Source organism: Dryobates pubescens, chromosome Z (genome assembly GCF_014839835.1).
Source record: "Dryobates pubescens isolate bDryPub1 chromosome Z, bDryPub1.pri, whole genome shotgun sequence".
Taxonomy (NCBI): domain Eukaryota; kingdom Metazoa; phylum Chordata; class Aves; order Piciformes; family Picidae; genus Dryobates; species Dryobates pubescens.
The window spans coordinates 106,294,221-106,321,415 of NC_071657.1; the positions used below are offsets into that span (position 1 = coordinate 106,294,221).

The window sequence follows — 27,195 nt, forward strand, 5'->3', positions numbered from 1 at the left end:
CCCTGTTGCCACCTCCCACTCAGCCCAGCATAGCTGCTCTGCCTCAGCCTGACTGAAGATCACAGGATTACAGTTTCACACCATTTTAACAGCATCGATTTTGCTTCTTTTGCTATTACTGTAATTCCATTTGCAGGTGTTAGGTAATGAATAGAAGCTGATTAGCATTTTAGACATTTTGATGCTGAGACTGGCTTTCCCATTCTGCTCAGCCAGATCAGCTCTGAAAGCCTCATGCTTTCTCTCTAACCCTACTCTAAGGGAAGACATACTGGTTTTATTATCTTGTATCCATCTCCATCAGCAAAAACCAACCTGCTGATTCACACAGGCACAACTGCCAGGAGGCCTTGATGTTTTCTTCTCCTACCATCTTTGCCAAGATGTGTCCTAGTTTCGACAGAGTGGAACACAAATAATACAAGGGAAAACCAGATGTCTACAAAGCCTCCTATGGCTGAAGCCATTCATCTATTCTGATGTCTGTTCATAAATGACAGCAAATTCTGTTGCAAAAAACAGACTGAAACAAGAAAAACAGCACTTGAGACGACATCTAGCAGAAACCTTGCAGTAATCAATTGCACTTTTCTCATCCTTCAGCAGTAGACCATCATGGCACACAGAGTAAAAGCAGAGATATCTGAACTTGATGCTGTCTTGCAGTGCTGGCTATTTTCAAAGACAACACTTCTGCAAAGCTGCGGATTTGCTTATGTTCTGTGACTGTGCTAATTGTTTTGCTATACTATTTCTACAGGATCTAGTATTTTGCTGAAGAATATATTAACAATTACTGTATAATGTGCTGCTAGATAAAATCCTTCATTTTGTCCTGCATAAAGGGTGCATCTATGTTGGAAAGCAGACAAGCAGCTGCCTATCGCTTCACAGGCTGAAATGCCCTGTAAAAGGCTGTTGTGGTTTAACACAGCCATGACTGAAATCCACTCAGCAGCTTGCTCATTCCTGCTGGTGAAATGGGGAAGACAATTGAATGAGTGAAAAATGAGAAAACTTTCAGGTCGAGATAAAGACAGTTTAATAGGTAAAGCAAAAGTCATGTGCACAAGCAAAGCAAATCAAGGAATTCATTCACCACTTCCCATCAGCAGGCAGGTTTTCAGCCATAAAGCATCTCCATCATGTGTAACAGTTACTTGGGAAGACAAAACACCACCACTCTGAATGTCCCGTCTTCCTTCTTCCGCCAGCTTTATATGCTGAGCATGATGTCATATGGTATAGAATATCCCTTTGGTCAGCTGGGGACAGCTGTCCCAGCTGTGTTCCCTCCCAATTTCTTGTGTACCCCCAGCCTACTTGCTGTCTGGGTGATGTGAAGAGCTTAACTCTGCTTGCTCAGCAGTTACCAAAACATCCCTGAATTATTAACATTGTTTTCAGCACAAATGCAGAATATTGCCCATGCTAGCTTCTGTGAAGAAAATTAACTCTGCCCCACCCAAAATGGCTTACAAGTGAAATGATGCAGTCAGGTACAAGTGCAAAGAGTTTCTAAATACCAATATACTGGGTAATAGTTGTATCAGCCAAACAGTGAAGACACACCACGTAATTTCTTCTGAAGATACTGGCAAAGTAAAAACATGGCACTGCTACACTGAAAATCTTTACTGTTAATTTCTTTCATCATGTATTTCCCACAGATAATTCAAGACAAACATCTGCTCTATTTAATGAAAACCTGTCTTTCCAACAACTGATGCAAACAATTGAACAGACTGGAAATAAATCAGAAGATTGGTAGGTTTCTAAATTACGGGCATTATATGCTGGGTATCATAATCACAGGCTCCATCCTTCATCAGGTATGGTATGCAGTTCAGAAGACTTAAAGCTTTGCTCTCCACCTTCTTAAATTACTTTCATACAGCACATAAATGAAGATAAGAGCTGGTGTGGGTGGTCTAAAATGTTATTGCTAATAGCAAGAGGATGAAACAGGATAAGACCATTACTTTGACAATCAATCTAAATTATTCCAATACTTGAGCCAAATTTGCTGTAGAGTAATTCTCAAGCATAACACTGAAAACCACAGATAGGGAAATGGCTGGGCAATACATAGCACAGGTAAACAGGCACAGCACAAGACAAAGACCTGGATGATTTTCTCCTCGTATTTCCATTAATTTTTGCTTTTCTGTAGCGTGAGGACTGTGTAGCCCTCATGAAATGGCTTTTGTGGGAATTAAATGTTTCACTCTGAACAGTTCATATATTTTTAATATAAAAGCTGCTGACTTTTTATTGTCTTTTAAGCCCTTCAGAAGCATCTTAAATAGATTTAGATCAGAAGTCTTAAAAGGTCAAAACTCAAATCAAATCAGGCTAAGGAAATAAATTGCTTCTAAAGAAAATCACTAATGTGACCATTCTTAAAATGCTTGCTAGAGCAGGCATATTTCAAAACTACACATTCTGCTCCCAGATGAACTTTAACATCAGGTGCTATATAGATACAGGTATTGAAAGATTTTAGACCTAATTCACATTTTCACTAATCCATCATTTCTTTATTCTAACAACAGGAAAACTACTTAAAGGTTGCTCTTATGCCAGACTATTGTATCTGGATTATCAAAAGGATGATAAGCTAATTTACCAGTTTAGTCTACAGAGTAACATAAATAAATTGGAATTGCAAAACCTTCTTTAAATAGATTTTTAAAGTCTTCTATGCTTTTATATCATGCCTATCAACTGAACAATACAAATTTTTGCCAAGTTTATTGACACATCTTTTCACCTGAAGCTTGGTCATGGAAAGTGCAAAGGACCAAACAGCCATAACTTAGAGTAGCTGCTCAATGGACTGATGAAGGTTTTTTGGAAGATGCTTAGGAACAACTAAGATTATTTACCTACAAGCAATTACCTGTCCTGTGGAAGAGTCTCGACTGTGGCTAGCTCTCAGAACTTCAAACTGCTAAGATATTTTTCTGCTAAGATACTCAGTTGTCTAAACAGACTCCTAAATATCTTTGAATTACCTTAGCAAGGTACTAGATTAACTGTGCAATAGTTTAGTAGCAGGCACACACATAACTAAAGAGAACTTGGAAAACTGCCTCTATCCTGTTTTTCAAGCAGCCTTACTAATCCCCCCATGTACATTCAAAATAGTTACATTAACACCACCCATAGTAAACAGTGAAACTAAGGTATAGTTTCATTATAAACAAGAATATTCTGATTAAAGTAAAATTTCTGTTCCTTTCAGTGATGATATATATGCAAGGGAAAATGCTATCCAAAATATTGAGCAAAGCCTAACTCATTCCTGGAGGCAAACAGATCAATTTAAACCCAACTAATGTCTGAATTAATACTTGCTAAGCTTTCTCAGTTCCCTAGCTATGGCTTCTGTGCCTCAGAGAATATGTACTGTAGCTGCACACCTCTCTGGAGAAGTTTGCATCTACCGCTTTGACTTCAGTTTACACAATGAAATAATTCATCTATTAAACCAGATGTTAATAAAATATGCAGATGAAAGCCAGTGGAAACAAACAAAAACCCCCAAAGCAACCAACCAAAAAACCCCACACCATCAAAACCAAATCATAACAACAAACCAAACAGAAAAGAACAAACAGATGCAGCCTTGAAAAATATACCCATAAAATTTCATGGTATTCAGCTAGACATTGCTTAACCTCCATTATATAAAAACACCAGGGGTGTTTTGGGACAGTCATTGAAGACTTCTTCTAAAGCTGGCAAAAAGTTTTAAAAATATTAGCACACACTTCAAAGACTTGGAAAAATAGTTTAGTTAACAGCGAGGCAGCAAATTGCACCTCAGCAGGCTGCTGATGCATTTGCATGACTGGCAACAGTCTTCATCATGCTGAGGCCCCCTGCTACCTACTATACCTATGGAAGTGTGGGTGATGTCCTACACAAAGAACAGAAACCAGGGCACTTCAATGGCTAACAGCTATAGCAATTGTCACTGCCCAAAATACTTCAGAAAATCTTAAACTAAAGAGACAAAGCCAGTTCCTTTCTCCACGCAACAGCTTTCCATGCCAAGTAAGTTTAGCAGCTACGAGGGCTAGAACAATACCAAGAGGAAAATTATGCTCCTTGAGCTGAATGACTGGCATTTCATACTGGCATTTCTGCATCTGGGAAACTGAAAGCACATATTCAAAGAGAAATTAAAAAAAAAAACAAAACTAAATAAACAACACACAGAAACTTGGTTCCTTTGCCTATCATAGACCCAAAGAGTGGAGAGATGCTTTCTTTATTGTGTGCTGCAGGGTAAGAACTGGATTTCTAATAAGGTTTCAAACATAATAAGATTTTACATTTAAATCAGCATTTCTTACGGATCTGCTTGGAGGCCACACATAGCATACACAGAGACAGAATTGCTTTTTGCCATGCTTGGATGAGTGCACTTTTTGCTGGGTAAAAACTGGCTGGAGGGCCAGGCCCAAAGAGTTCTGGTGAATGGAGTTAAATGCAGCTGGTGGCTGGTCACTACTGGTGTCCCCCAAGGCTTAGTACTGGGGCTAGTTCTCCCTAATATCTCTGTCAACGATCTGGATGAGGAGACTGAGAGTGCACTGAGTGTGCAAAAGTTTTTCAGATGACACCAAGTTGGGTGAGAATGTTGATCTGCTTGAGGGTAGAAAGGCGCTACAGAGGTACCTGGAGAGGCTGGGGCCAGGCCAATGGCATGAGGTTCAGTAAGGCCAAGTGCCGAGTCCTGCCCTCAGGTCACAACAACCCTATAAAATGCTGCAGGCTTGGGGAAAAGTGGCTGGAAAGCTGGTTGGTGAAAAAGGATCTGTGGGTGCTGGTTAACACCCAGATGCATAATAAACAATTCAAATATTGTATCAATAACACATAAACTTGTGAGAGGTCATACAACTTTGAAAACTAATCATCTGTTCATTTAACAAACAGCTAACAGTTATAGCTACAGAATTTTAATGTGCAGAATTCAAATTAAAACCTGATCAAAATGCAAAACCTTAATTAGTTTTGAGCATAAGCATCTTAGATGAAAATAAACTGTTCTTCATGTATTTCTACCTATGATCACTTAAAATACTTTAATCATTGGAGAATAGGTCACAGTTTCAAAATATGGTATTTTGTGTTTCTTTTTAACATTGGACACTTTCAGGTACAAAATTTATTATTCAGCCAAGGAATAAAAAAGGAGGAATGTGGATTTTGTTTTCTCTTTTTTTTCCCAAAAAACTTAAAAAATGGCTCAATTTTCAACAAAGAAATCAAGCAAGAGACAAAGAGAAATGAATGGAAACAGCATAATGTTTTTGGTTTGTTAAAAAAAGATCTTTTTGCTTTGTTTTTTGGAAAAGGGCTATTAAAATTATTTATCTATATGCTTAAAGAAAATCAGCATCTTACAAAAATAGTTTAAATAGACTCCTCAAATATATGTATTAGTGCACAAACCAAGCTCTCAGAGGTCCAATCTATACCCAAGTCCAAGACTATATTCAACAAATGGTTTTTCCCTGTTGCTAAAGTTTGTGTCTTTACAAGAGGTTGAGACTGGTCTGCTAGAATTTCACCTCTCAAAAAAGGGAAGTCTTTGATCAAAGAAGACCATAGACAAAAAAAGTAGGTTTGTTCTTGCAGTTCACTATGAGGGGAACTTAGCAGAAATACTCACTTGAAGTTCAACCTTCAAATGAAATAGATTCTTTTTCAGTGATACCATTCTGTTTTCCTGAATACTTCCAAATGCTCCAGAAAACAATAAAGGAACAGAAACAAAAAAATTATTTGAATTACCTCAAAATTTTAGATCTACAAAGGTATTTTTTAAAAATATACTTTCACTTTGAAACTTGGTATATGAACTAAGTAAAGGATGTTGAGATTTTATAGTTCAATTTAGGAAAAAAAAAACCAACAAAGCAAATCCCACCCAACCCCCAAACTCAATAGACAGACAGGACATGCTGACACAATTATACCAACTTACCAGATACGGCACTAAATGGTGATCATTAGTGATTCAATTAATCATCCAAGTAACTGCTTTGCTAAGTTCGGCCCCACAAGGCTGCCTGCCCTGCAAGCAGAGTGCCTTGTGGGCAGCCCAGGTCAGACTCTGCTGCTTCAGGCACACCGCTGAGCTTTTAAAGCTCGTTCATTTATCGCTTATACCACAGAGCAGACCCTGTGCCGAACCATCACTGTACAGAAACGATTTTTCACATTGCTGTTCAAACTTAAAATCACAATCAACCACATATTACAACAGAAAGTGAAGAAGAAAAACCAGTATCTATCCTTTTCAAATTTCCACTGAAACTGAAAAGAAAGTGTGTGGGGGGGTGTGTGTAAGTAAAAACAATTTTCTGAATTTGTTTTCTGTTGAACCTGAGAAAAAAACAAACATAAGGACAAGGAGTTTAAAATACAGATTAATAATACATACAATTAGAAGACTTGTAAGTGCTTCCCATCAGAAGCACTGAACCACTGCATTAGATTTCTGTAGCAGCAGTGTAGACACAGATTTTAACTACTCCCACTACGTCCACTTTCTGCCAGCACACTGAAATGTAGTCATGCTGAAATGTTGAGACCTTGTTGTCATTGTTTTAAATGTATGATGAAAAAGTATTTTTCAAAATGAGTTTTCCCCTAATTCCAGTAGGGGGCAATAGCTCTGCCCTAAAAAGCTCAGAGAACCTGTGTGCTTCAGAAGAAGTAATGAAGCACTGCGTCCCTGGCCGCACAGGGGAGGCTCTGAATGAAATCAGAGATACCCGAAGAATGATTCCTCCACTGTCAGCCTTAAAATTCCCTGCACATCATAAATGTCGTAACTGAAAATGGACCCCCAAGGAGATTTAAATAATACTACAAGAACAGTTATAACAAGATAATTATTTCATGCCTGACTTGTGACAGTGTTGCTCTGCTTTCATTTGTGCATGCAGGTGCAATACCCAGGGCAAAATCTAAGGCATTTTATAAAACACACAGATGATAAGCAGTTATACTGTCTCTAGTTTATGACATGTGTGAATATTAAGTACCAAAGTCTTCATCTGTATATAAAACTCAAAGTTTGGGATCTGGCAGTAGAAGAACTCCGCAGAAAAAAATAATCTATTTTCCAAGACCTCTAACAACTGAAAAAAACAAACCCTTTTACATCAATAGGTGCTTCTGAACAATAGTTATTTTGCCAAGAAAATACACTAAATGGGAAGGTGCATCATCTGAATCTCAGGTCTGAAGAACTAAATGGTTATGCAGAACCTCAACCTTGTCTCTATCATCCATGCAAAGCTACTGTGACAGCTGTTGCAAGCTACAGGAAAAAAAAGGTCTCTATATCCTACAAGCAAGAAGAAAGGCCCTAAGTGCTTCTGTTCAGAAGTACAAACTGTCATCTAACACACTGCTCAGTTACTAGCCTGTACTAACCGATCAGCTGAGTTAAAATAAGGCCACAGCTTTAAATTGAAAGAATCGATAATTCCAGCTCATCTTGTGCCTGTCAGGGATTGATGTTACTCAAGGAAATGAACCACACATGCAGACGGCTCATACAATAATTTAGATGAATCAAATTCATCAAACACATTGAATTATTCAACAGCCCTAATGCAGAAATGTGTTCTTTTCCCTCAAAAAGAAAAAGAACATATAAAAACGTCATCCTTTTAAGAAGATGCCACAATTTCACCATGATTATTGAAGAGTTACTTAGTATGGAACAAAGGTGTGTAATAGCTGAATCAGGGATGCTCTTAAAAGTACAAGCTGCTGTACAGATGTTGCTGTCCCTTGCTGGCTGGGTTTGACCCTGATGAATATTCTTTACCAATAAAAATCCCCAACTCCATACATTTTTCAGAAATACTTTCCACCCACAAATCAGAGAAAGTTTCAATGTGGTGAACCCACTTCAGAGTGTAAAAACTTAAAGCAATTTGCTGTGACAATTTTTACTGAGGATTTTTACTTAAATCTGAACTTCAGATTCAATAACCAAATAACTGCACATGAAAAACAACTATTGGAAATATTCCTCTCTCAGAAAAAATAAATAAATTCCACATACTCCCAAATATGAGTCAGTTCCTTTTGCTTTGGTGCCAAGGCAGAAGGTGAAATCCCCAGCTGTCTCCCAGCAGTAGCTCCTTGCAGCACACTTTTCCTCTCTGGTGAAGTGTCCTCCTCTGTTCCTTGCCCCAACTCCCTTGGCTGAGGAGAGCACCTGGGCCGTGGTTGGCCCATGTTGCGACACTGCCCTGACAGAACCCTCTGGTGAGGCATGGATGGCTTTCAATCTGTCCTTAAAGAGATGAGCAGCTGAAGAAGCTACCTAGCAGCAGGCTCCTATGGACAATAAGTTACTCTTTTTTTTCCTAATGTACATTTCATAAGAGAGAGAAGAAAAAGCTGCAGGAATTATCCACGTATTTTAAGTGCACTGACAAGAGACGGCGAGCTCTCTCATACACACTGGCATTTTTTTGCCCTCCACTTTCCTATCCATCTCATTTGCCAACTAGAAAGAAGCATGCTTTTTAAATGGGAAATGAGTATTTTCTTTCTAGTCCCATCTCAGCTGGCCAGAGAATGACTAAAATGAGCAGAAAGCCTGCTCCTTCAACAGGATGTAAATTCAAATTTTTAACACCACAGCATCTTCTTCCTTGACCACTTTTAAGTGGTGAAGAGCACTGACTCAAACATTTTTTCACTTAAATAATGTTTCAGCTCAAGAGCCACTTCTACTTTTCTATTCCAGTTATCAATGCTACAACATCTTCAGTAGTTGTTACAAGTAACCCAAATAGCATCTATCTCTATTATTCTCTTCCAAAATGCCTTTTAAATAGTAACTTAGAGTGAGACCTAGAATCAGTGTTTAGCAATAAATGAACACATAAAGAGCAAATGCACAAACAATGTTTCAAACTAAGCAGACCTGCTTTAAAATCCTTTGTATGCTTACAAATTCTGTCTTCAGCATATAAACTAAATGTTTTCAGAATCAGAACACATTCCCTTCATAACAGGACTGACTAGGAGTCTACTTTGTCTTTCCTTCTGAGCATCCAGAATTTACCACTGGTTGAATGGATGTAATGAATTAGAGCTATTAATAGTAATTCCTAAGTAATTACACTAAATGAATGTAAATAGTTTTTGTTTAGATTGTAATCTTGCTCTGCTCATTATTTTAGACCTAAATTGCAGATACAATATACAAAGGGCCTTAATTACTTAGGCATTATATTCAGCCAAAAATAAAATCTTGCAGGTTTTTTTTTCCCCTTGAACATTAAAAAACCCTTTAGAAACCTCCCCCCAAAAACCTGAAACCAAAAATACTGTACCTTCTGTTAAAGTTGCAACAAAATTCCACTCTCAGTTAAGACTATTTAAGTACATATAAATTTTACCATACTTGTAAATGCTTAAACTTATTCAGTTATCCAGCCCATAATGGAATAAATTGCTTTCAAATAAATTTAAATTTTTGATGTCTCAAATACATGAGCAGGAAGAGTGGCTGAAAGGACCTGAACATAAAAATTGTACATTGCTAAATATTCCTGCATCACCAATAACACACCTTCCATCTATGATTGAGGACATTCTACATCACTTTATCCTTTTATCCTTCCTATGTGCTCTTACCAGTTAGCAGAGATGGCACTAAATAGGCTTATGAGAATCTAAAGTTCCTCTTCCTACCTCCCTTTCTCTCCAGAATCACACTACTGTCCATTAGACTGTGGTTACAGTATAATATCCTCCTCTCAGGAGAGATAGAATAGAATAGAATAGAATAGAATAGAATAGAATAGAATAGAATAGAATAGAATAGAATAGAATAGAATAGAATAGAATAGAATAGAATAGAATAGAATAGAATAGAATAGAATAGAATAGAATAGAATAGAATAGAATAAACCAGGTTGGAAGAGACCTTCAAGATCATCACGTCCAACCCATCAACCAATCCAACACCACCCAAACAACTAACCCACGGCACCAAGCACCCCATCAAGTCTTCTCCTGAAAACCTCCAGTGATGGCAACTCCACCACCTCCCCAGGCAGCCCATTCCAATGGGCAATCACTCTTTCTGTATAGAACTTTTTCCTAACATCTAGCCTGAACCTCCCCTGAGACTGTGTCCTCTTGTTCTGGTACTGGCCGCCTGGGAGAAGAGACCAACATCCATCTGTCTACAACCTCCCTTCAGGTAGTTGTAGAGAGTAATAAGGTCACCCCTGAGTCTCCTCTTCTCCAGATCTTGTGTCTTAGAGTTTATGCTGAAGACTGTAATCAGTTTCAGCTTGTCCTAAATTAAAGGTTTTTCAGTTTCCCATGCTCTGCTGGCAAGCAAGGTGCACAAGAAGCTGGGAGGAGACATGGCCAGGACAGCTGACCTAACTAGCCAAAGGGTTATTCCATACCATAGGGTTTTACACTCAGTATATAAAATGGGAAGATTTGCCTGAAAGGAACTGTATTCTGGTTCCTACTGAAGTGATTAATAGTTTGATTTAGTAAACATATATCATACTGTCCAGAAAGAAATTTATCTAAGACTACTATTCTTCTGAGAGCGGCCGATACACACGTAGATGTAAATATTCTGCAGATCATGAATGCCAAATCATTTACTACTTCTACGACCTTTCTACTTTGCAAGTGTGACAACCAAAATCCTAAGTATAATCTTCATCTATGGATCTGGAGACTTAGTAAGAGAAATGCTGGTTTCATTTCTAATTAGGCTGAATTAAGCAGCACTTTCCAATGTAGGCCCTGTAGAAGGATTCCAAATCATCATTTCAGCAATAAAATTTTCTACCAGTATTTCCTGCATGACGAAACAAGCAATGTCTACCCATGGACTGAGGAATGCCTCATTCCTGGAAGTAGTCCTTCTGTAGTAAGGGGTGAGGTCTGTAGACCTGTTCCCTGTGACATACTGAAAAGAGATTCTCAGTCTTTAAATGTCTGAATATGCAGGTGTTTGGTGGTTTTTTTTCCATTACTAAAGCAGTCACAGAAACTTTTACAAATGTACTTGTCACACTGCAGAAACATCTATATAAGACAGTGACTAGCAAAACAAGTATAATGAACTTATTTATGTCTGTCTTTATTTACAAGTGGCAAAAGGAACCTGACATTTGTAGAAAAATCTAACGTTGCTACAACGAAATAGTAAACTAATCATTTTAACAACCTCATCTGCAATGCATTAGACAACAGGCAGCACCATATGTGTGTAAAGCTCCTCAGAATACTCCTGAGGCTGTCACAGACACTGGCATGTCCCTCACTGGGCATAAACTAGGCTTTTGTCTGAGAATCCAGCTAATGAACTCCCATGGGTTTTTTAATCTGGAATTTAGTTAGTGTCCAGGCTCAAATGTCAAGGTCCTAGGGCACATTTCTGCAGTGGAAACTGTTCTGAATCTGGGAACCAAGGTCTGCCTGCCTGAACTGAACTGCTTCCTCACATTGCCCAGGTAACTTAAACTCCCTATTCCCCAGAATAGAATTCTGAGATACAGTTAAACTCCACAGCAAACTGACAGGTGCAGCAAACTGCCACCACTACCAAACAACTGTAAACATACCCTTAATTTTACAGAGAAGGAAGAAATGCAGGAAAGCATTGGCTAGAGCTAAAAGATCTTCCCAAATGCAGACCTCTTCTTGCACTCATGTTTGCACTGAATACCCTTAGAGAAGAGGAAACTACCTTTATACTGACAAAAGCAGGATTCTCTATGAAGCATTAAACTCTTGTAGCAGAGAGATGTTCCTCTAACTAAATTAATAAAAATGGCTGGAGAGACCAAACCCCTCAGCTCCTCTCCCTTTACAGATTTCTGTTCACAAGCCTCCTCCTTCAGGGACCACAGAGACTTGCCAGCCAATCAGTTGACAGCATGGCTTCTAGGCTTGTTTCTGATCTGCAGACAACCATATTATTTCTTCATAATTGTTTACTGTATAAAATTGACATATTTCTCTCCAGGAGAGCACTCAGAGTCGCTCATGAGAGCCATGTAGTTCTGCTGTGGGCCTGCTGTGCTCTTGACAACATCCTCATGTCTAGGTTAATGTCATATCAAGGTTCTGTTAGTAGCTCCTTTCCTTGCAAGGTTATTCTTTCAACTGTAAGAATATTAATGTAATTTAAAGTTACTTCCAAGACATTCCTGGCTGGCCTTTAGGGTCATTGCAATTACATGGACAGAAGTTTCAAAGTTTCTGAGATTACTGGGGGAATAATTACAATCGTGGGGAAAAACTAGATTTCAGCTAGTATTCTGAAAGCACAGAACTGAAAGTAGTGACCTCCCATGACCTACTCCATGCCACCTGAGCTTCATAGTGGAACCTTACTATTGCATCCCCATCTGTAAAAGTGAGATAATCCTTTTTATCAGCTTTGTGAGGATTTTATAATTTGATGTTCATGAAGAGAACTGAAAACCTTTCTGTGCTACTGCTAAATGCGAAACTTACCTAAATCTTGGAGATCAGAGTCCTAATACAAAATCTCAGACACACTGAGAGACAAGACACATTTCTTCTTTTATTACAAAGTGAATAATTTAAGGATATTCTTACATGCTGTCTTGAAACCATCCTTTATATGTCCCTAGGCAGAGCTGGAGGCAGCAAGGCTTGCATGTCAATGACTGTTTTGTTAACTGGTTTGGTAACAACAAGGGCAGCAAAGTACCTGATAGTGCTGGTGCCCTGGGCAAGACTCTCCTCTGTGTGTCAGGCTTATGTAACTGATTAAATAATAAAAAAATAATTATCTATTCTTTGTCTTATACATACAATCTTACAAACACAATGTTGCACATTACCCATGCTGCTTTGAGGCCTGATTTGGACTTGATCAGATTTATTCTTACCTGATCTCCCTTCCCCTGTGTCACTGCTGGCCACTCAGTTCCTCGTATTCAAAAGAACCAAAATGCTATACTCTTGAAAAACGTTTGGATGCTCTAATTGCCTCCCTAGGTTGCTATGACAACCATAGCAACATAACAGCCTTCCTGGGTAGCCCCAGGAGACTGAAATCTTCCCTCTTGTCCTCAGAACTTCTCAATATAGAACATATCGTAAACAAATAAATACAATTAACAATAAACACGGAGATGGTGTCTAGCACTGGGGAAACTTCTGGCAAATAAAAATATATTACAGTATTTTATGATAACAGTAAAAACACTGCCTGCTACACTGGAGTTACTGAAGTACCTTGGGATCAACTGCGAAGCACAGAGTAAAGACATAAATATATAAACAGAAGGGTTTCTAAGTCAGCTTGCATGGCTGCAGAGAGCTTTAAAAAAATATGACAAGGACTTCTCTAGGCCCCTAAGCACCTCTCACCTTGCTGGTAGGTTACAGACCAAGAATAGGTAAACTCCTAAGCAGATGTCAGGACAGTTGGGGTTAAGACAGTTGCAGAACACATACGATATACACATATATGATGTGACCGTAGGCACCTCTCCATGGCTGCAGCTACCAGCTTTCTAGCAGGAAAGTCATAAACAAAATGTGATCACAGCAGCAGTGAAATGCTCTGCACGGCACTATCAGTCCCAGCCCAGCAGAGCCTGTTTCTCTGAACCTCCTGTATCAGGCAGAATAGTCAGAGGTGCTGCTTTTGCTGACACTCAATAAAATTGAGGGCCAACAAATCTCAAACAAACAGGTCAAGTCTTTCTTATCTCCTGGGCAAAATTAGTTGCAAAATTTGCCATGAGGCCACAGTAACTCTGGAGGTTTTAAGCTATTTAAACTCACTCAGCCAAAACTTGAACTTCTCACCTGAGCAACTCAGTTTCTTCAGCAGGCCAATATTAGAAGTGTGGTTTAATTAAACATTTTAAAAGAAAACTAATTCAGAGGGTTTTAAGTGTATAACTATAGAGTATGCCAGCTCAAGCGAATGAAGACATCTGAGAAAAGCAATTTTCTTAATTGCTAGTGTACTTTTGCCAGACTTTCTAAGTGCCAAACTACAATGCACACACCAGGGTGATGGTTTCTATTTAGTATAGTTGCTAGAATGCAATTGCCCATTTCTGACAGTTCAAGATATTTTTTTTTCCTTCCAGAACATCCTAAGAGTAATATTTTATGTGAAAGTAAAAGTGTTCTCCGGCAGCATAAAATACACCACCATCAGAGGACAAGACCAGAATATCTTTAAAAGTGACTTACCTGCCCCAAGCTGCTTTCATTGTAGAATCTTTATCAACAAGAACGCATGAGGACTCGACAACACTAGATTTATTCAATTTGTAGCAGAGCCCACAGTCTGGATCTAACATACATCCATTGCAATAACTGAAGGAAATAAACACATAAGCAACACTTTATTAATTTGTATTTGTACAGGTCAAAAGCAGTAACATCTCTTTATAAATCGTGGGATGCACATAGTCAAGTTTGAGACAAGATCATAGAAACGGCCCCCAAATTGCTTTTATGTTCTTCTGTTCCACATTTGGTGGCCTGGCTGCAGTGACACCGATAAGGCTGTAGGTGAATTCACTCATGGAATGAATTTTAATTAAAAGAAACCAAACCACCAAAAAACAAGATTGGAGTTGAGAAAGAATCATACATCATACCTAATAATCAGACTAAGATTTGTGCACATACAGATGTGGGAGCCAGTTTGAGATCACAATACCATGTGCATACATGTAGGAACTCAGCATCTGAGCTCCCATTATCATTGACGGATGGAGTCAATATGTCCATGGAGCCAACTCACTTACAGGCACCTAGTGCCCCAAAATACCCGACCTGCCCTTCATCTGTCACTGCAGAGCATGCATTACTCCTGTGCATCATGCTTGCCGGGTCTGTACAGATACCTCTGGTTTCCTTGGGAGTACCCAAAGAGCAAGAGATACTCACATTTAGCCAGAGTTTCCTCAGTGCAGTGTAAGTGACTGCATAGCAATACTGCTCTTCAGACTCCACTGGTTGCACTGGCCATATTCCCACTGACTATTAGAAGCTTACATAGAGGCTTCAGTCTAAAACCTGAACCTGAGAACAAACTAGAGTGGGGTTTTGGGCATGTGAGCTATGAAGGCATTCCAAAATACTTGCAGTGCAGTGCAAGTTATCTGAAAGCTACTGGCACAGATCTTATCCAGATCTTGCAAATGCTAAAGACTAGTGGTACCATGGCTAAACTACTCAGGTGTTTATGTTCCCCAGAAGCCACTGCAGATTCAGAGATACATTCTCATCGGTAAAGCCCCTGATACATTGTGGCCGTTTGACGCTGTGCCTTTAAGGAAGGGGCACACTGGCTAAATGTTTGTAAAATATTTTGGTATTCTAAACGAATTTCATTGGCCAAGGATTGTGGGAGGTCAGATTGGACCCGGGGGAGCTGGGAACTTTCTCTCAGTCTTCCTTCCTTCACTGTCCCTCTCGGCTGGATCTGCTTCTGGGCTTCTTGCCAAAAGATAAGAACTAACTCCCTGTGCATAGGCCTCCGCTTGCTGTACTAACTCCCTTTTCGTCTCTTCTTCTACCTCTTTTGGGGGACAAGGGAGGTAGGGGGTGAAGGGGGCACAGGGGGAAGCCCCCTGTGTGGGGGGTCTGGTTTCTGGTTGAGTTCATTTGCTGTATATTCCTGTATATATTGTAAAATACCTGTATTTGTTGTGTTACATATAATCTGTTTCCTTGTAAAATATAATCTCATTTCTCCGACTGGGTTTAGCCGTGGTCTCTTTCTCAGTGGGGGAGGGAAAGCAGAGCCTTTCCTTTCAAACCACCACATATATTCTAAGTGCTAACTTTAGGAGTTAAAATTAGAGGAATGGGAAACTCTAAAAAATTAATTAAGTCTAGAAATTTGAAATGAAATTTTTAAATGTGACATCTTGAAGTGTATAATTGAAGTGACCAAACCAGTTTCAATATGTATCCCTGTAATAACATAACTAAGCATCTAATCCTTTCATAACAATGACTTAGTGAATGAAGAAGTAATCTGCTTAAACTACTGCACTACTATGAGAAAAAGAGTAATTATATAACAAAGTAACCAAAAATGAAACCAGTAAAACATTATATGGATTGAAGACGTCTGAAAGTACATGTTTAAAATCTAGAAATTCAAACTCTTTTGAGTATGATGTTTCTAAAAGAATTATAATGTAAATTCATATGGTAGTTGGCAAGAAAGAGGGTAGGAAAATGTTGAAAACAATCTATTCATTTGCATTTTCCTGCTTCTCCCAAGTTTTAGAAAAATGTTCTCTTTGTTGTTGTGTGCTTTCTAAATTAGCAATTTTTTGGGCGTATAATTTCCGTGGTTTTGACTTTTTAGAAAACACATCTATTGTAAGTACACCATCCTTTTGCTTAACTGATAGGTCAAATTCAGGTATGAAGAGTTTTGTTGGTTTTTCTTTTAAATATGTAAGGAAAGCTGCACTAAATCAGCTCTTAACAGAGAGATTAAACAAAACTTTCAGACAGAAGTCAATCACCTAACAGTAGTAAACATTTCTTCTCTTGCAAAGATAAATGATAAAATCATAATTATCAATTATGGAAAAAAAGGATAAATCCAATACTAGATTAGCAAAATTTAGCTACATTCTGTTAATCAGTATTATGACAGGAGTGGGCAGCAATCAAAACGTTAACAGGAAGGGAAGACTGAAGCTGAATACACACGTTCTTACAAAGCACGAGTGTGTATTTCAGTATGTAGTAATAATATTAAAAACAGCTAAAAAATTACAGCATCTTCTTCTGAAAAGAATCCTCTGATATCAAGCAGGATGCTGATAATGATTTTCCAACTGTAAAACATCTTCCACTCAAATTATGTTGTATATCAAAGTACTTATTAACAACATGAATTTCTGTAACGATCCAGGGTGCTAGTACATCCAGCATGGCATCCTGGCATAGAAAGCAGCCATTTCTGAATACTGCATGCTATCAAGTGCAGCAAATTATCATCTAAAATCTATCCAATGTGAACATCATATGAAAAATTGAACACATTAAAGTGGTCTTTATGCAAGTGTTTTCTTCAGAAAATCTCAGGATTCAAAGTTTCTCTAGATTTACTTTTTTTTTTAGGTTTTATGTCAAGCAGAAATATAGTCAAATACCCAATACCAGCCAGAACATCATCCAGACACAGGAATGCAGAAGAATGACAATTAGACACAGCAGGGAGTGTCATCTTTATAGTGTCGCCAGCAGAGGACAGGACAGGGACCAGATGTCTCCTCATTTCTCTCAATGTCCTCATAAATATCTGTGTGTGAGGTGAATGACAGAACTGAACTTTGCCTTGTCTGTTCTGTCCTGTGGGGCTTCCTTTATTGATAACTCCACAAAACCTCAGCTAGCATTGAATATCAGTAACCAGTGAATCGGGAAGCAGAAGGTATTTATTGCTCCCCATCCAGGAGTCCAGAAAAAAACCCTAAGAAATCCGATTCTTGATTTCAGTGTTTGCCTACATGACTGTTAATTCCACTGCTCCTTGGGCTTTATTTGGTATGCACAACAGTGTCAAGTTGACATTCAACACAGCAAAGGCTGCCAGATATCAGAGGTTATAGTTACTCATAACAGTTTAAGTAATTTAAAACAATTATTTTCCACAGCTTTTCTGAAGATTGTCTTTCAGGCTGATAATTTAAATAACAAATACTCTTAAACCCTTACAATTATTGCTCAAACCCTATTATTGGATCAGGATGTTCTGTCATTAGTTACATAGTGAGTTCATACAATCAGGCTTTGACTTTTGGTTTTACACACAAGACCAATTTAGGTCAGAGAAAACCCCAGAAATTCAATATACAAGACATAAAGCCCTTAAAAATCTAACTCCCAGTATACCTAGTGTAGATGGTTGGATGCTCAGACTATCTAGCATCCTTCTGTGCCCTGTTTTATGACTGATACAATTTTTTTACATCGACTTTGATGAGGCAGATAGTCATTGCTTTTTCCAGGATATACATACATAGAATAAACCAGGTTGGAAGAGACCTTCAAGATCATCGCGTCCAACCCATCAACCAATCCAACACCGCCCAAACAACTAACCCACGGCACCAAGCACCCCGTCAAGTCTTCTCCTAAAAACCTCCAGTGATGGCGACTCCACCACCTCCCCAGGCAGCCCATTCCAATGTGCAATCACTCTTTCTGTATAGAACTTCTTTCTAACATCCAGCCTGAACCTCCCCTGGCGCAGCCTGAGACTGTGTCCTCTTGTTCTGGTACTGCTTGCCTGGGAGAAGAGACCAACATCCATCTGTCTACAACCTCCCTTCAGGTAGTTGTAGAGAGTAATAAGGTCACCCCTGAGTCTCCTCTTCTCCAGGCTAAGCAACCCCAGCTCCCTCAGAAGATTGATGTTTTTATTCCCTTCAAAATTCCAACATATACATGCTACAACAGTTTCATAACACAGTAAAGAAATCTGTATCAGTTAACAAAGACTAATGATCACTGACTGTGCAGTACAAAACCAGAAGAGATAATTTTTTTAAATGAAGCAATTTCAAAACAACCAAAAAAATCATGGGCTGAGGCTGTTGGCTAATTTTCTCTCTCAGTAAATGGAAATAAAATATACAGTAGCTTCAGGCTTATGCTCTTCTTCTCTTTTGCCAAACAAAAATATTTCAGCAAATTTAAATTGAGCACATATTCTTTCATACATGCTTATAATACTGGAAATAAATTAGAATACAAAATATATCAGGAAAATAAATGCACAATACTTACTAACATTTAATTATCTACAACAGATCTCTTTACAGCTCTTGGACATACTTTCTTATCACCCCTACCCAGATACACCCAAATATATGTCAAAGTATAAATCTATTACAATATTGATACTTCTTCAGATCTACACCACAGATCAGTTATTGTCTTGAAAGCTCTATAACAGAACACTCCGGAATGCCTACACAGGAAGGGAAATTTGCATACAGCTATAAACGGGAAATGAGTTTCCTGTACTTTATCATGAAATATTTATATCTGTGCTCAGGTTATGAGCTAGAGTCTTGGAAATGGATTCCTCTATGAAGAGCCAGCTGAAAAATGCCAGGTAGGATGGATCTCAGTCAGACTGACAAGTCATCGAGATTGAAATACCTGAGAGAGATGATTTGATTTTGATGAAGCCAGGCAGCATTACAGCAGACAGGTTTTACAATGTGCCTAGTTCCCTTCCTGCTCACCAGCTGGGCTCCTAGGCAACCCAACAAGAAGGCAAATGTCTAGACTTCAGATGCTTCAGCCTGCGTAGAATAACAACAACAGCCAGGAATGCAAGGCTCCAGAAGGCCAAAGACACCCAGCTTCTTTGCAGCTCAGTGGCATGAAGTCTACAGGAAAAATTCTCAGTAGCCTGGCCCCTCAGTTTATCAGAACTACCATGAAATGGGATTTTGGGGTTCCTGCTTCACTGTGAGACAGCTGACAAGCTTATTAGTCCTTTCTCATCTTCAAATCAGGCTCATGCTCCATGATCTTTGTGTTTAAAGTGATGAGAAGAATTTTTCCTCATTCACATTAAAGATGGTTACTACATAGAATTGACATATCCTTCCTACCCCTTAGATTTTTAAATTTAATTACAAGTTTTGATGAGTAGAAGCAACGTGCCAGCAAATGGAAAATTATTACCAAGCAAAAAATCCTTAAGACATTTCAAGACTATGTCAAGATCATTGTGCAGTTCTACAACAGAAACTATGCTGTAAAATTTCAATGACATTTCATATAGGCTGGAAAAGGTATGCTCAAATATGTTTATCTCTCTGCATATTCATAAGCTTCTAACCTCAAGAGCTGAAACACACTACTCTATTTGTTATTGCAACTCTCAGTCACTTTGACATTAGAAACATAAAACCTGAAAGACAGTATGAAGAATACTGATGCCTAGGTTGCACATAAATTAGATGGTCAATGAGTAAACAAAATAAAGTACAATAGCTAATATACTTACTATATGTATCCTGAGACTATTAAATACAGGGAAACCATCTTCAATTACTAGACAGCTGAGTTTTTCAGAGCTAATGACAACTATGTACTTTTTCTAAATTCATAAAGAAAACATACATCTGCCCATTAGCAATCTTGTAAGATTGCTGTGTAAGAAGAGTACTAAATATTGGTGCCTTCATGTCAGTGGTGTGTATTTCTGCAATGAGCTTAGGAACATTAACCACGTGAGGATGACTAATTCAAAGCTGAACAAGAGAGCCCTTGTGTGCCCAGCACAGCTGGCACCGCCACTATTAAGTTTAATCAAACTCCAAAGACACCGAGTTTGGAAAGGAACATGACAGTTCTTGTGCACAGGTATTATTTCCCTAGGATAGGAGCCTCAGGGTTAATCTATGGTCAACACAAAAGTTACCATTATATTATAGCAGCCAAGGTAAAAAATATTGCTTAAGCAGAACAAGTTCATAATATGTGTTCTACAGCTGACCAAGTCTCAGAGTGCAGTAAGAGAGAAAGGAGACGGAAAGACCAAGAATACAAAGCAAAAGGCCAAAGGCTGTTTTCCAGAAATGGGTGAGTGTACCACAGAAAGGCAGAGTGGGATAGTCACAGTTTTGATTCTTTAAAGACTGGGAAAAGGCAGCAGGGTAGCTAGTGCATATGCACTGCTTCCAGAACCAGGCAAGCCTCCAGTAAAACCTGGAAAGTGTTTATAGGAACAGCTAGCTTATCCTTTCATTTTTAAGAGGACAAATTTTGGTACTATGCTGTTTTGTACTCTTAAATTTTCCTCTGAACTTCTCTATGGCCATGATCACAATTGCTAAAGAGACTATGAGAAGTGGTCACACCACAAACATCTGTAAAACCTTACACAGGCTGAGTGTGAAAAAGAAGTTTGATTTAAGGATGGCAAACAGATGAGCATTCACCTTGCCTATCTTTAATAAGACACCCATTCACTTCCACTTATGAGGAGAAAAAGAGAATTTCAGTGGTCAGGTGTCCTGTAGAGTTAGCATTATTTCTATGATGTCATTGTGAATGAGGATTACATTTTTTCTCTCTGACTTACAGATTATTTTTTGGATGTTGATCAGCTATGATATGTCTCTCTAACAAATGAAAATATTTTATTTGATATTTGCAGTCTATCTTACTGGTCTGTTTTCTGCAAGCATGTACAAGTAACCTGTCTGAAGTACCTCTAAGGCTTCCATAATGGCCACCCACACTTACCCCAACCCAACAGATGTGCAAACATAAAAGCATTTTTATCCTGTTCAGCATCAGTGAAACTTCTGTGAGCAAAATATATTTTACTGATGTTTTTATAACTTACAAATACATTTCGTCTATGACAAATACAGGTTTTATTTAGGAAGCTCCTCTATATGCTGAGATGACCAAGTTGCCAATCAGTTCAGCCTCTAAGCGTACCTCATCTCAGAGGAGCGATGCATCACCATGCAGATGAAGGAGACTATGAGCCACCTTCATGTAGGCATACATATTTAAAAGTGATTATGGAGGCTACAGAGAGATGGCATTATTTGTTCATCTGCTGAAGGCCCAATGTCTTTTTCTTTCTGGGACCTCTTCAAGGCTTGCAAGATGCAATGTCAAGCGACATGAGAAACGAGCAGTTACACTAAAGCAAGCTAAAATGCAGATTACACAGCAAGATATCATTGCCATTAAGTTACTTCATTTTACTTTGATTTGCTATCTTATCTAACTATCCTTACAGTAACATTTCCTATACTATATAGAGGCTATTTGTACAGCTCATTTAATGCCATTTGTCTTAGATGAGGAAAATATGCATTGCTTGCACAGAAAATATGGAAGATTTGCCTTATGCAGAGCAGACTTTTATTTCCAAATCCTTAAGTTTGAGAATCTCTTTCATGGAGCTCCACAACTGGCATGTGGAATGTCTTCCAGGCTGAAAAGGAGAGATAAAGAGCAAAACACAGCCCATCCTTTCGTTTTCCTTTGGTTTGGAATGGTGAAGACACCATCTACTTTCAGATGACAAACCCCTTTTTGTTTCAACTTCACTCAGCTTATTGACCACATGCACAGAAAGCAGGCATCTTGAACAGCCACTTTTCCAAGTTCAATATAATACATGGCTGTATATCATCTCCTCCAGAAATAACTTAGCTAGAGGAATACATTGATATATATTCTTTATGTGTAGCAAAGGAGCTTGGCAGAAAGGCAGGCTCAAACTAAAATCCTCTGGAGACCTCCCTGGTGAGAAAATGTATTCTTTTTTTCCCTTGCCCCTTGACCTGCACCAAAAGCAAACTATTTCTTTCTCCTACTGCTTCCTTGGCTGGAATTTTGAGGCTTCCTGCTACTGACTCAGTGGCTGATATCACTTCCCATAATGGACACTAATATTCATGATGCTGAGGCAATATTCTTCCTCTGGATCTACCAAGGTCAGGGTTTGGTGATGTTTTGAGACATGAAAATTATGATCCCAAACACAGGTTTTGATACAGAAGTGTGAAAGTTGTTATAAATCATAAGAATGTTTCAAGATTTTTACATCTTTTTTAACAGTGGGTATTGCAGCCCAGTTCTGTGATCTGTGGGCAACTGCATCTATTTATTAGTTTCAACTCCCCCGGTTTTTGTGTCTCTTTACCAGGGTATACTATAAGATTAAAATTGGAGCAGATAAATTTTTCACATACATTTCCCATTATTTCATATCCCCCTCCATACATTTGCTTTTATCTGCAAATTATTTAAAAGTATTCCCAAATTAATTCAGTTCTTTTATTGCTCTTTTCTAGACCCTCTTCTAGTCCCTTTGATTTTCTATCATATCTGCTTCTGCTCACATCATGTCAGAAACAGAAATTATGACAGATTAAAATATTGCCATAATTCATGACACAACATGCCTTTACTAGAACTACTTGCTGTAATTTTTCATGCTTTTGCCCAGAAGTGCACACTGAGCCAGTCATAGCAAGCCTGCATTTCCTTCAAGACTAGCTGTGGTTAAACAGAAAACTAAAAATGTGTTGAATGAATTTTCATTACTTTGCAAGGTGGGCTAACCATATTTCTTCTCAGATTTTATACTGTTTCAGGTTAGAGAATGACCTAGCTTTAGTAGATAACAAATCATGAGTTCTGCCAATAATGCATCTGTGCTTTCCAGACATCCTTTCTAAATAGTTAAGTCCTAGGCAATTCCTCCTGACATCCTGCTGTTAATCTTATTCTGAAAAGACAGCATTTGGAAGCTCTTTCCATCATTTTGCATCTTTTAACCAGACCACTTGCTATTTGAAAAAGCTGTACAAGCACATCTCAAAAACTGCAAAATATAGTTGACTCTGAAGCAGAAAACAACTAAAAATACACAGGTTTGCATGTAGGCATCCTCGTATCTGGTAGCATCTGGTGTTGCAGTTACTATCATCTATTTACACTCTTTTGAAGACCTCCTATCCTCTTCCCAGGGGTCTATAAAGCTTCAGATCCTCGGAAGCTTTCACCTAAGACATTGTGCTGGCATATGAAAAGACATGCACCACATTTCTAGCCAATATTGCTGGGAAGCTTGAAGCATGTGTCTCATTTATTGATACTTATCTCTATTGCAAACACATGTAAAACAGATTTTGAGCACAAGTAAGCACAGGAAAGTGCATATTCTAACCACTATTGAAACGATGGTCAAAAACCCCATGTTTTTAAAAATTGTTAATTGGTCTGTAAATACCTGAATGTTATTTTTTCTCTGCTCAGAGAAACAACCAAAAAAAAGAACCCACCTTCCTGGAGAGTTTACAGCTGTCATATATGACAAATCTAGAAGCAGATGAACAACAGAAAGTATTTTTACATACAACTTTTAAAATATTCTTAACTTTGTGTTCACTATAATTTGCAGCAGGTATGATATAATGGAGGAGATCTTAAGTGAAGAATTTGATGCTTAACCACCTTATTTAGTCAAAAAGCTCCAAAGGATTATTCAAGAGCATTTAAGCAAAGACTCCAATTTTCTCTCTTGAGGGAAGTCAGGATTTTGATGTTAGGTATTTAGTCAGTTCCTTGTATTAGACTTTGTGATTAATTGTCTATTACTAAATTGCAGAACTTCATTAGCTGGAAACAATCTTCAAGAAGATTAGGTGAATGATCATGAAATCTCACCTGTATTTTGTGCAGGTAGAGTTTTGATGTGAAGGATCTGGTGGATTAAGTGTGATTCTTGGCGAGACCTGAGCTGATAGCAAAAATCCCGAAGCTAGGATAATGAGTGCTACAGCAGTACCTAAAAATACAGATAAAGAACAATGTGATACTTTTCTCCAGAACACATGAAATAATTCTCTATTGAACTAAACCATGTTTGGGAAAGCAAGGCACAAAGCATTTGCTAAGGAGTTGTATTGAGAAGGTAAGAAGTTAAAATTAACTGCATCAGGTTTAATGTCTAATTATTAAATTAACAGGTTGAGACTTTTAGACTTCTTTTCTCTTTAATATACGGAACTGAATACTGCATGAAAGAACAGGAATCTGGGTACTTTTGATCAAACTGCAATTAACTCTTTCCTGCTACAAGGGCCTAAAATCTTATTTATACTCATTCTAAATATGTTCTGTCTGTCTTTGAAGTTAACCAAATACACTAACACTCGCTTATAGCACTTCTGCAAATGTTTCACTTCTTTGGAAAAGCACTGAATATGTAACTTGGCAAATAAAGTTTATTATACACGTTTCTCAACAGCTTTGAAGAAAGCATCTAGCTAAAATAAAATGAACAAAAGAAAGATAAAGAAACTATGCAAAGATACAAAATGAATGGGAAACTGAGAGGAATCAGTAACTGTAGTAAAGAGAACTAAAAAGGTGTGGGTTTGGTTGTTTTGGTAGAAGCAGTTTCCTGTAATTTTCCTGATGCTTCTCAATCTATCTGAAAAGGTCAATTTTCCAAGTTGCCAGTATTTTGGAAATTACAAATATACATTAAAGTAAATGCAAAATTGTCCTTCCCAAAGGTTTTCAGAAAGCAGGAAAACCTGCACAAGTTTACAAAATTAAATTACAGTATGTTGTCTTTGAATCAGAATATTAACGTTACTATCTGTCTACTGATTATTCTTGTAGGTTTTCATCTAACAAACCTCAGATCAATTAACCTTTACCAAAAACGCCCCACACTCTTACAGCAGCAGGCAATGACAATAATTCTACCTTCATTTTATGTAATGAGAGACTGGGGCATACCTGGCTTCTCTAAACAACAGAGAAACAGCCAATAATAACTCAGGCTGAAAGTCGATGTCCTTAGAAACACAAAACCAAAGTAGAGCAGTAAAGTATGTTTATCTCATGAGAAAACTCGTCATGGAAAAGAAATCCATCAGCAGATTCAGTAATTATAATTTTATTAAACAGTCTTCTTGCTAAGGAAAACACATCATGTTCGCCACTGCCTCAAAGAGTCAAATGTTGCATATAAGAATTCTAAACAGTACAGAGAGAATGCATATGATTTCATTACTGTAGTTGAATTTTCCTTAAGGAGGGACTGCATGATAAAGAACACAGCAAACAGTGCAGCATGGGTCAAGTGACACTGCAAATGGACAGTCAGCAACCCACCACAGAAGAAAGGTCACTTTTACCAATTACTTTGTGTCCCAACATCATAAACCAATAACCTTACCTGTATGATGCTCCTTTATAAATTCTGTGTCATATCCCTTTGTTCTGTGACTAATATGCTTTGTAACAGACATTTATATCTACATTTCAAATGTATGACCTCAGCATATGTCAACCAGAGTCAAAAAGTGTAAGTTCAATGATTGAATAAAAAATAATTGTGGGCATCTGGGTCCAGATAAGTAATGAAGTCCTGAGAGGCTGGCCAGACATATGAGGCTATTTGGGCCAAACACAAATAAATACCCTACTCATTTCCAATAGAGGATAAAGGAGAACCAGCATTCAAGAAGCAGAAGTACCTGCGCAGCGCTAGAAGGGATCCACTTGGCAGAAAGGCAACAAGACCAGACAAGAACCACAGGGGAGATAATGCATTGAATATAGACAGAGGTAGAGAACTGGGCCTTTCCACTCTGGAAGACCTTGCCCTGGCAGGAGGCATAGAAGAAACTATATGGAAGATGTTTTTAAACTGTTCTGGAGATATATAACAGTGACAGAAGCAGTGATTTGAGATTTTAATTTCTTTTAAGATGTGAGGACCGTGCTTTTCCAATCTCCTTCATCATGACCGCATTTCTGAACATGGACCATGGGAAACACTTCAAATTTCTTGACTCCAAATCAAAATGGTAACACACCAGACAAACATTTATTATAACCTGAAATATCAAATTGCCTCTGCATGTCTTAATTTACAGATTTGGGTTACTGTGTATCAAACCACTGTGCCACAGGGTGTGCACTGTGCCATAACTGTTTTGCCTATATACGTATGCATTCATATATAGCAAGTGTAGATTAACTTCAGATTAACTGCAGATGGCCAGCGACTCGGCAGGTGGTCCCCCACTCTGTTGCACTGCATTAAATAGAAGTTTGGATCCCTGACAGTGACAACAGAACAAAATATAGAGATGTGAAACCTTCCCAGCTGAGCACTTGTGAACATTATTTCAAAAGGAGCTCTCTTTTCCAAACCTGGCTCTTGAAAATGTCTGAACCTCTCAAACATTCACCCAGAGGAAGGTATCAGTCACTTCAGACAGAAAAAGCACATAATGTGGGAGCAAGCAGGGACTTACTGGGTAAACAGCATGATGAAGCTAAGCATAGGCAAGACTGTTCACTTTGCCTTTTCCTGCTTCCAAGTGATGAGTTATGGTGTTTGATTATTTGGACAAAATGTACAAAACAAGAATTTTGTCTTTTAGTTTCTCATACAGAAGATCAATTAAAATCACAGACAAAGTACTTACTGTGTTGTATTTGAGATAACTATGCAAAGAACTGCATTACTTAAAAAGTGCAGCAATGGCAACAGTCTTTATCCAGTACTTCTGGATAAGATATTCTGAATTCCAATTATGAATCAGA

General features: G+C 38.2%; 1 protein-coding gene across 1 annotated transcript in view; it reads right to left on the bottom strand.

The window, feature by feature from the left end:
* Positions 1 to 27,195, bottom strand: part of SLC2A13 (solute carrier family 2 member 13) — a 127,833-nt gene that overhangs the window by 5,681 nt on the left and 94,957 nt on the right. Inside the window, exons 6-7 of the mRNA XM_054177901.1 lie at positions 24,292 to 24,412; positions 14,281 to 14,406 (exon numbers count right to left, since the gene is read on the bottom strand). Coding sequence (XP_054033876.1) covers positions 14,281 to 14,406; positions 24,292 to 24,412 — 247 coding nt within the window. The remainder of the gene's footprint in view (positions 1 to 14,280; positions 14,407 to 24,291; positions 24,413 to 27,195) is intronic.